We start from the raw sequence: 11,657 nt of genomic DNA, 5'->3' as shown, positions 1-11,657 counted from the left end.
CAAACTCTAAATGCAGAAAACATGTTACGTACCAATATTAGCATCCACATCAGATAGCCTAGTATAAGCAGAGTTGGTGGTTACCGACTGTAGAGGCTCTTTGTCTGCTTCACGTGGCACAGTTTGTTCCTCAACATCCTGGCTCTGGGAGAGTTCTAGAATCCCAAAGCCCAGCTGTGATGAGGCAGGATCTAGGAAGAAAACCACAAGAAATCAGATATCATCCCACAACATTATGCACTATGCAAGGTGCTGCCCTTTAGCAAAAGAAGGTCATATTAAGTCCTTCACATCAAAGCCCTGTCCCCCAAATTTTTTTCAAAATAAAATTAAGAATAAAAGCACTAAAAGCAAAGGGGGAAAACGCATAATGAAGCAAAAAACTGTGTACTATAAAACCTTACAAGCACCTAATAAAGGTAGACTATTTCTACTTTCTAAAGAAATACATAAGCCCCTCCACACACACACACACACACACACACACGCAGAGAGCACTGTACTTCAGACTGTAATTCACCCCACAAGGCATGCATCCCAAAAGTATTTGAAAAACAAATGAATACAAAAGAAGTAGGAGTCAGTATGCAGAAAGGGGGCTAAAAAATGAGCTAAAAATTCCTGAACACCAAAATTAGGTGGATTATCTTAGACTACCAGCAAATTTCCTAATGACTATTCTCAATTTAATGATCAGAAATCTATAACCTGATAAAAGGGAGAAATTTAGACATCTGCATGCTCATGTTAAAGGGGCTAGACCAATCTACTATCCTGAAAAAGGCATAAAGCTACCTTCAGCACCAAGGGAGTGTGTGGTATCATCTGAAATATCTTCTTCCTTTTCCTCTTTCTCCTTCTCTTCCACCTCTTCTTCCTTCTCTTCACCCACAGGAGGAGCAGATTCCACTGACATTCCCAAAACACTATACAGAAAAAAGACACAATCATGTGTTCGCAGATAGGCCGGGATATTTTGCTCAAAGAACTCTTTAAATTTTATTGTGACTCTCCACACACCAACCACGTTTTAAGCAAATTTGAAAAAGTAAAAAACCTCACCCTATTATTGCTTCTTTCTACAAAAAGCACCTAAAAGGTTAACAACTCAAAACACTGTAGTACAGAATTAAGTAATACAAATAAGAGACAGAAGAAAGAAACAAACATACTTGATTTTTATCTTTCTCTGAAAAAATCTGAGCAGGGGTAGAAAAATCTTGCACTCAAGAGAATTACTGACAAGTGACAAGAGAAGATGTGCATTAGATGTGCAGAGAAGGGGGTCAAAAATACATCTATTTAATAGAACACAGTTCACAAAAGAATTTTAGCAAAAATTCTTAGAATACATAACATAGAACCACAGTGGCTGAAAAAAATTCAGGTAAGAGGTCTGTGTATTAAAAAGAAGACATCACAGGTCAAAAAATGATAAACAAAAGTAAAAGACACATAACAATTAGGAAAAAATATCTGCAATAATATAACAAAAGAATAGACTCCATAATATACAAGGAACTCATAAGAAGAAGCTCAAGGTATGAATGGACAAACAACAGAAAAGACAACTCACAAAAAAAAGAAATACAAATGTCTTTAAACATGTAAGAAATCAGAGAAACCATTTGTTGCCAATCAAATTAGAAAAAAAAACCTGTAAATACTGTACTACTATTCAGTGCTGCCCAAACCTGAGGTGAGATTAGCATTATCACATACTGTTTATGAGAGTATAAACTAATAGAACCTTTCTGCAGAACAACTGGGAAATATGTATCAAGAGCTCTAAAAAATGTTCATACCTAGTAATTTCAACTGTAAAAAATAATTTGAAATATGAAAAGATCCTTATACAAACTTACTTTCGAAGTTCACTGTGACTAACAACCTGCTGTAAGCCCAACAGTAGGTAAATGATTAACTAATTTCATAATCCATAAAATGTAATTTATGCAGCCGTTAAAAATGTTCAAAACAGGGCTTCCCTGGTGGCACAGTGGTTGATAATCTGCCTGCCAATGCAGGGGACACGGGTTCGAGCCCTGGTCTGGGAAGATCCCACATGCCGCGGAGCAACTGGGCCCGTGAGCCGCAACTACTGAGCCTGCGCGTCTGGAGCCTGTGCTCCGCAACAACAGAGGCCGCGATAGTGAGAGGCCCGCGCACCGCGATGAAGAGTGGCCCCCACTCGCCGCAACTAGAGAAAGCCCTCGCACAGAAACGAAGACCCAACACAGCCAAAATAAATAAATTAATTAATTAATTAAAAAAAAAAAAAATGTTCAAAACAACCAAATGCAACATGTAAACCATAAATCTGGATTGGATACTGGATTAAAAAAAAAAAAATATATATATATATATATATATATATATATAAAATAAAGCCATCTTTGAGACAACTTGGAAAATCTGAATATGCACTTATTACTAGGTTTTACAGAATCAATATTTTCTTAGGTGTGATAAGGGTATTATGATAATATAGGATAATATTTTTCTTAGGGGATGAATGCTAAAGTATTTGAGGGGAACTATGATTTCTGCAACTTTGCTTCAAAACAGTATATTTTATACACACACACACAGAAAAAATTCATAGTATATTTTGAAAAAATGCATAGTATCTTTTCATCTCTACTGTGGGTTTAAACTTTTAAAATAAAAAACTTGGGGCAAATGTTATTTAGAGTTTTAATTGCCAGGGGAAATTAATTGCTCATGTTGTTAAGCAAAAAGGTCAAGAAACACAGGAACTTTTACTTCCCATGTGTCAACTATGTATATCAAGTGCACAACAACAACAAAAAAAACAACAGGGAAAATAAGCCAAAATGTTTACAGCAATTAGCCTCTGGGTGGCAGAATTACAGATGACATTTTTTGCCTCCTTGTAACTTTCTACCCATTTAACACTTCATATAAAGACCATTAAGCATAAGTTTAATAAGCATAAAAGAGAAGAAAACATAAATTTGCAAAGTTGGGGACCATGATCCAAGGAAGAGAAAAAGGACTGAATAAAGACTTTCACAAAAATTAAATAGAACGTTACCTACACAACTGGGAGGACCAGATGCCTGACCTCAGGAAACACAGGGAAAGAAAGTCAAGAGCGTGTATGACAAAAAGTAGAAGAGCAATGAAAGACAGCACAAACCACACACCTTGGATCTTCCTCAGTCTCTTTTGGTGGTTTTCTTCAAGTTCCTAATGCTCGTAGGCACAGTGAGTCCTTGGACCTCTTCTTCACCTACACTCACCCCCTTAGTGATCTTATCCAGACTCACGGCTTTGAATATCATCCATATGCTTATGACTCTGCAATTTTAAATCTCCAGCTTAGACCTTCCCCCTGAGCTCCAGACATTCACACTGTCAACTGCCTCCAACTGGCAATTGAAAAGGCAGCTCAACTTTAACAGGTCTATAACTGACCTTCCCCTGCAGTCTTCTCATCTCAATTAACAGCAACTCCATTCTTCTAGCTCCCAAACGAAAAACATGGAATCACTGTTACCTCCTTCATCTCTCGCATACTTCACATCCAATCTATCTTTGAATCATATTTTCAAAAACCCAGAATCTCACCACTCCTCATCCACTTCTACTCTGGTCTAGCCACTGTCACATTTTGCCTAAATTATTTCAGTAGTCTCCTAGTAGGTCTTCCTGACTCTGCCCTTGCTCTCCCTTCAGACTATTCCTTTCTAAATTTAATCTGAAGAGCTTTCTTTTTATTTTAATTTTTATTTTTCCCAGCTTTATCGAGGTATAATGGACAAATAAAAATTGTATATTCTTCAGTCTATTCCTGATCCAGCGGCCAGAGTGATCCTGTTTAAATCTAAGTCAGATCATGTCATTTCTCTGCTCAAAACCGTTCAAAAACCGTTTCCTAATAGTAAAAGCCAAATTCCTCACAATGATCCATAAGGCTTTATGTATTCTGGTTCCCTCTTTACTTCCCTGACCTCTTCTCCCACTCCTCTCAAGCACTCCACGCCAGCCACACTAACCTCCTTGTCATTTCTCAATTATTCCAGGCACATGCTTCTCTCAGGGCCTTTGCATTTGCTGTTCTCTATGCATGGATTACATTTATCCCAAATAATAGCAGAGATCACTTACTTAAGATTTTTAGTCAAATGTCACATCACTAAAGCATCCCCTAAGTCATCCTACCTAAACTTGCAATTCCTTTGATGTTTCCCATCCCCTTCTCTGCTTTATTTTTCTCCTCAGCCCTATCAGAGTCTAAGATACTATATATTTTTACTTATCTATCATGTATTGCTATATCCCATACCAGAACGTAAGCTCCATTAAGGTCTAGGGTTTCTTATCTCTTCTGATCACTTTGTATCCCCAAAACTCAACAGTGCTTGGCATATAGGAAATACTCAATAAATATTTAATTAGAATGATTAGGTGAATCAGAAGAGGCTTGAAACTAATCCGATTATAGACAAAAAATAGTACTGATATTAAACTTTTCTCCACTATCCAAAACTGATGGAAAAAGAAAACAAAGGTTTAAATACATTATTTAGAAATACAGAAGTAGCCAATAAAAGAAATAAAACAATTATCATCAAAAATTAGGAGAATGTTGTTGTGAGTTAAAACCTCATCTTTCATTACGGAACTCAAGTGTCTTAATCTGATAAAACAAGAAATGGTAATACAACAGTGTGACTTAGTTTTACAACAGTATTAAGAGCTAGGAGGACAACCTCCCAAAGAAATAAAAGCACAAACACTTAAAAAGCGTTACCTCTGTGAAAGGGGACCAATGGTGGGAATGGACTCTTTGCTTTTCATAATAAGTTCTTTTTAAAATAAATTATGTATTTATATTACTCTTAAAAATATTTAACAGATCTCATCAAAATTAAAAACATGCTCTATGGAAAAAACCTCTTAAGAGGATGAAAAGACAAGCTACAGAGTAGGAGAAAATATTTGCAAACCACATATGCTACAAAGGACTAATATATAGAATATATAAAGAAGTCTCAAAACACAATAAAAAAAAATCCAGTTAGAAAATAGGTAAAAGACATGAACAGACATTTCCTTGAAGATGTACAGATGGCAGAGAAGCACACGAAAAGATGTTCAACATCATTAGCCATTAGGGAAATGCAAATTAAAACCTCAATGAGATATTATCACACACTTATCAGAATGGCTAAAATAAAAAATAGTGACAACACCAAATGCTGGTGAGAATGGAGAGAAATTGGATGTCTCATACACTGCTAGTGGGACTGTAAAATGATACAGCCACTATAGAAAACAGTTCAGCAGTTTCTTAAAAAAACTGAACAGGCAACTACCATATGACCCAGCAATTGCCCACCTGGCCATTTATCCTAGAGATATGAAGACTTACAAAAACCTGTATGCAAATGTTCATAGCAGCTTTATTTACATTAGCCAAAAACTAGAATCAACCCAGATTTCCTTCAATAGGCAAATGGTTAAACAAATTGTGGTACATCCATACCATGGAACACTACTCAGCAGTAAGAAGGAACAAACCACTGACACATGCAACAACTCATATGGATCTCCTGGGGCTTATGCTAATTGTAAAAAGCCAATCCCCAAAGATTATATACTGTATGATACTATTTATATAACATTTTAAATGACAAAACTTTACCAGTAGAGGATGGTCTTTTTTTTTTTTTGGTCCCACTGCACGGCTTCCTGGATCTTAGTTCCCCACCCAGGGATCCAACCCACACCCTCAGCAGTGAAAGCACAGAGTCCTACCCACTGGACCACCAGGGAATTCCCCAGAGGATGGTCTTAATTAGTGGTTGCCAGAGGTTCACATGCAGGAGAGGGAGGTGGGTGTGGTTATAAAAGGACAACACTGGAGCTCCTGTTCAGCATTTTGACCTCAGTGGTGGATAAACCTACACAGGTGATTAAGCTGTATAAAAATTAATACACACACATGAGTACAAGTAAAACTAGGGAAATGTGAATAAGTTCACTGGATTTTATCAATGTTGATATTCTGGTTGTGAAAGTATACTATAGTTTTGCAAAGTGGTACCATTGGGGGAAACTGCGAAAAGTGTACAAAGAATCTCTCTGTACTATTTTTTACAAATGCATGTGAATCTACAATCATCTCAATTTTCTTAAATGTTTAACGGGGAAATAAAAATATCCTCAGCATCATATTTTAGGACACTTCATGTTTAGGACCACAGGCTTACATCACAATAGGACATTAGATAAGAGAGGAAGATCTTTTGGAATTTTATGATATATAAAAGTTCACAAGCAGCCTTTTTCAAAATATTTGCATTAATGAATAAAGACAACATAAAGAGATCAGTATACATGTGTTTTGAAGAGCTTTCATTCTTTTGGAATCAACCCCACATTCTCTGCAGTTTCGTGGCCTTTACACATGCTGCTCCCTGTGTCTGGAAAGCTCCTCCTCCTACACTTCTGTGCCACACACTTCATGCCACACTTCTCCCCAGCCCTTCAACTATGCTTAACAAATTCGTATTTATAGTTTAGATCATCCTTCTCAAAGAGGTTTTCCCTGATCCCCCATGTTAGGTTATATATTCTATTTTTTCCCTCTTTACAATGATCACAGTTCTCACTGAATAGCTATTTATGTAATTATTTAACATCTGTTTCCCCTGTTAAACTGTAAGCTCCATGATGGCAAACATGCTTTAAAACACCTACCACAGTGCCTGCACGTTTACTGAATGTAAGCATTCAAGTATTTTTTTTAAGGAAAGAGCAACACCTTGATGCAAAAAGGGAAAAGAAGTAGCATGAGACTTCTCAAACAGTACCATTCATTTATAACAAGGGGTACACACGCATTCTGTCCCCACTGGTTCAAACTCAGATGCCGAGCCACAAAAACACAGGTAAGCCTGGCACATGTTCCTAAAGAGGTATCACAAAAACTTAAATGCCTACAAAAAGCAAAGAAAGGTAACATAAATGAGTTAAGTGGCTGGGTTTAAGAACAAAAGCACAAGCCCTAGGATAAATGAAAAAAGAATACCTGGCCTTAGTGTCCAAGTACAACAGTGAGTTACAGGCACTATGACAGACCATAGCACTCATGCCCTATCTAAGCAGAGGCTGGCTGCTCACAGCTCCAGCCAACTGCTGCCAATAATACAACAGTTGCATTACTTCCGGCCTAGTAATCCCAGAAGCTGGAAATCTAAGTTCTATGTGAAATTTCCCTACTTTTAAATGCTATCAACAAATTCAAATATATTTTACAACTATGTGTGGGCCAACTAGAACCCACCTGCGGGCCAAAATAAGTCCACCAATTTGGGGATTGTTCTAAAGCATCCAACTGATGATTTGAGAGAAAAAATTTAAGTGCAAACACAGAGTATTAAACATACACACACATACACACACAAAACACTTATTTTTGAGATAAAACCCTAGTCTTTCACCTCAAACTAACATCCTCCTCTCTGACTACCTCCCTTTTCTATTCCACCACCCCAAGACTCCTACGTTCTCCTTTGATCTTAGGAGAATTTGGGTGTTGAATAGTAAAAAAGAAAGAGAGGCACTTGAGTCAGAAGGACTCAAAGCCCAGCTCTGTCACTTACTAGCAATGCATTCTAGAGCAAGGTTTTTAACTTCTTTGCCTATCACTTCCCCCCCTAAGTAAGGGAAGTAATATAATGTGTTCATCGTACAACTGCTTTAAGGATGAAATTAAATGGCAGTATATATCAAACATCCCATCTAGTGCCTAACATAGAGGATAAACTCAATAAATGGACAATGTAAAGATATACAGGAGACAAAGTAAAAACTGAATACTGTTTAGGGTATGAATTAAACATTCTGGGTCTAAAACTGGCGAGGTTCTTTGGTTGGTAGGTAGAAACCATGCTTAACTGTTTTGATAATATACCTAAATATTTTTTGATTATTTTTTCTAGTAATAAGTCATATCCAAGCTAAGAATAAGGAATGCTTGTTTCACATGCACAAGGTAGATCACAATCTGAATAATGTAGGTGCAAAAAAATGTTACCACCTTCACAAAAGAGATTCCAGCTATCAGTACCAACAGAATGCTAGTTAATAAAAAAAAAAAAAAAAAATGCTAGTTAATACAATTCTGAAATCCCACTCCCTAATTCACAAAAATAAGATTAATCCTTTTATCCTTGGGATGAGACAAGTACAGATAAAAAAACTGATCCACTAATACATTTAAATAAATTCCTTCAAACACTAGTATACCTGCTTGTCCTATTTGGCTGAGGTAACTGTTCAATGACCTGACTGATGGAACCACACGTGTCCAAATGAGAAGAATCCATAGACTCTGAAAAAAATAAGTGGATATTAGCAGAAAAGGCATTTACCACCAAATTGTAATACAAATTCAAGAATGAAGACAATACCAATCTAATCAGCTACATTAGAAAACCAACCTTTTGAGTACCTACTATGCACCAGATACTGTGCCAGACTTCCTTACATACATTCACCACAACCACATAATGTTTATATCCACCCGGCTCCAACAAGAGCACCCTTGCAAAAGGGACCTCACCTGCAGCTTTGTTTTCTTTCAGATGTTCATTGAAGCCACTATTACTGTCTCCTTGTTCTTCTCCAGCTGTTTGTTCACTATTGGACACAACATCCTAGAAAATATATATATATAATATACATCCCAGAAAATATACCTACAAAATATACATACATAATGTATATATACATAATATACGTACATAATATGAAATATACATTTCATAATATACTATATATGAGGTAATCCAAAATGATACATATTTTTGTGAAAATGATTTTATTTTCCAGCCAACTTTATCCAAAAGATCTCCTAAGTACTTACTATGCAGCTTGGTCTAGATTAGGGGGAAAAAAAAAAATCTACTCAATCATTTCCAAGCAACCTATCACTCACCAACACAGGGTTCTCTTTGTGCGTCTGTAGATTAGCAAGGTGTCGAGATAGCATACTGAAGCGAGAACCAGAATCATCGTCTAGAACCTGGCTTTCAGGCTGAGAATCTTCAATGATCAGGCAAGGAGTGTCTTGCTGAGAGAAATCTGACTCCAACTGACTTCCAGTAGGGTCCATCTGCTCCCCTGGAATGGAATAACAAAAGATCAGTTCTGTGTAACCTACTAGCCTTCCTCATGCAGTCTGAGCTTAAATAATGAGGCGGAAGTACAAGACCTGGAAAAGGGGACCAGTGTAGGACTCTTCCAATTAGAACATTATAATCGCTGCAATCACTTTCCTATCATACCTTCCAAGGCCCGATTTCCTCGTTATTTACAATCAGCCTGCCTATCCTTCTCTCCCCCTTCCATCACCTTCCCGTAGACACCCTTTCCCCTCCTTCCTAACCTCTTCTCTCCCCGCCCCTTTTTCCATCCCCCACAACTCTCCCTACGTCCTTCTGGCGCCTCTACCACCCCCCAAAAGGCTTCTTTGTAGTCTCTGCTCGTCTTAACCCCCACAGGCCTTCACGCTTCCTCACGACCACCCAGCCTTCCTAGCTAGGGCTACCCCACCCCCTCCTCAGGGCCCTCCAACCCTTTCCCTGTCACCGCCGCCATGCTTGCCACCCCGCCCCCTCCGGTCTGCCATCCCCTTCAGACCCGAAACCCAAGCCTTCAGAGCCTACTACTCCCCCACTTTTCTCCAAACAGTACCAGGCATCCCGGTGGGAGGTCCCTCGCGCTCCAGCTAGAGATCTCCGCACACTCCCCAGGTCCCTCCAGCTCGATCCCCAGGTCGACGCTGTAGCCACCGCCGCCACGGGCCGCGAACTCCCCCTTTCCCGTCGCGTCACGCGGTATCGGCTCGCCCATTCGCTGCTGCTGCCCGCCACTCAAGAAAGCCTGTGGATGATTGGTGGCTGCGCGGAGTGCCCCGCCCCACGTAAGAAAAAGGAACACGGCGGCGTGTTTCCATGGCAGCCTGGACGTTGCAGGCCGTCCCTCTAATACAGCCGGAGAATGACAGTATCCTTGAACCGAAGGGACCTTGAGAGGGCGTGAAATATATTCCCCTGCCTCCAGGACGGTTGTTTGTACCACTAGTCAGACATAAGAGAAAAGACCAATTTTCTATCGTTCATGCAACACAAGGCCCCTTCTCTCACCCTCTTCTGTGGAAAAGGAGAGGGTTTCCCGGCTTTCTAATAAAAGGGCAAAGAAGATCCAGGATGGCTAGAATTTCAAAGCTGGTGAAACTGAAGAGAGAGAGGACTCTTTGGGGTTTACCGGGTCAATCAGGATCCCTTTTGTAGGCCTCTACCCGAATTCAAGGGCTTCACATTACGTCTCTGCCAGTTCTTTAAAAAAAATTTTTTTTTTCCATTTACATTGTCTGAGGGCCCCGGTAAGCCATATTTTTCCCCATTGCCCTTTCCAGTCTGAAACGTCGTAGTTCAAGCTTCACATTTGCTTATCGTTGACCTATCTTTTGTGGAACTGCAGCCTACAGAGACCATAAACCTAGACATGTTTTGCACCTCCGGTTGAGACAATTGAGCACAGTAACTGTCAGACTCGGTGGTGAAGAGAACAGCTGCCGCCCCTTTAACTAGATGACCTCAAAGGTCCCTCGAAGCCTTGAGAGTCTATTATCCTAATTATGGTGCCGGGGTCTTATAGAGGGTGTGGCAGCTGTGACTTGTATTAATGAAGGAGGCCCCATGAGGAATATGGTTTTGTTTTTGGTTTTTTTTGCGTGGGGTGTTGATTTTTGTTTTTAAGTGGTGGTTGGATCTGGGATGGAATTCTAGCCAGAGCAGCTGTCAATAGGGAAAGCACCTAGCACACTGCCAGGCATATACATAGTAGGCATTCAGTAGGAAGTAGTTTTCTCTCTCTACCCCAGGCTCAGAATGACTTAAGCACAGCCCAACCATGATTCTCCAATTCTGTAAATACCCAATTCAAAACCTGATATAGGCTAAGCTGAAGTGGAGCTTCCTACCAACAAATGTTCTCCCTATCAAAGCATGTCATCTCAGTATATGTTACTTATGGGAACAAAAGGACAGACTCTTTGAAATGAAACTTTCCTGAAAAATCTAGAATCTATTGTTGCTATAACTAGAATATAATTAGGGTCCCCAGAATGTTTTATGAGTGGAGCAATAAATGGAATGGAGCACACAGAGACACATCCCACTTCTTAATCTTGAAATCATTTACAATTGACTCCTCTCTTCCCCTCCCCCCAATGCTGCAGAAGACCAGTGACCAAATAAATTTAATCCTAAAAAACCAGGTAAGGTCAATATTGACTACAGTAGGTAGACAAAGTGAATTCATCTGCTCAATGTGAGAGGACACCAACAATCAGGTCCTGATGTGACAAATCTTGACCTTGATTACCATAAAAATTCCCCAAAGTCACTATATTTTTGCCCTTCTCTGTCCTGCTACTGCATTTCCCATCACCAAGCAAGACATAAATAAGCAGGCTTTCTTGCTCATTTGACAAACAACTGTATGTTTGTCAAAACTTACAAAACTATATACTAAAAAGGGTAAATTAAACCTCAATAAGCATGACTAAAAATAAATAAACAAATGAGCCTGAGCCATTCCCATTACTAAATAAA

The 11,657-nt window shown here is 39.0% G+C and overlaps 1 protein-coding gene across 2 annotated transcripts in view; it reads right to left on the bottom strand.

Annotated features, from left to right (window-relative positions):
• TP53BP1 (tumor protein p53 binding protein 1) overlaps window positions 1–9,818 on the bottom strand; it is a 75,883-nt gene extending 66,065 nt beyond the window's left edge. For both annotated transcript variants that reach the window (XM_061180387.1, XM_061180388.1), the window contains exons 1-6: window positions 9,733–9,818; window positions 8,975–9,159; window positions 8,600–8,693; window positions 8,284–8,368; window positions 796–926; window positions 33–191 (exon numbers count right to left, since the gene is read on the bottom strand). In XM_061180387.1, the coding sequence (XP_061036370.1) occupies window positions 33–191; window positions 796–926; window positions 8,284–8,368; window positions 8,600–8,693; window positions 8,975–9,159; window positions 9,733–9,739 (661 nt within the window). In that variant the 5' untranslated portion in view covers window positions 9,740–9,818. The remainder of the gene's footprint in view (window positions 1–32; window positions 192–795; window positions 927–8,283; window positions 8,369–8,599; window positions 8,694–8,974; window positions 9,160–9,732) is intronic.
• Window positions 9,819–11,657: the final 1,839 nt, after the last annotated feature.

The sequence above is a fragment of the Eubalaena glacialis genome, chromosome 2, assembly GCF_028564815.1.
Source record: "Eubalaena glacialis isolate mEubGla1 chromosome 2, mEubGla1.1.hap2.+ XY, whole genome shotgun sequence".
Classification (NCBI taxonomy): Eukaryota; Metazoa; Chordata; class Mammalia; order Artiodactyla; family Balaenidae; genus Eubalaena; species Eubalaena glacialis.
This window is presented reverse-complemented; position numbering and strand designations above follow the sequence as displayed.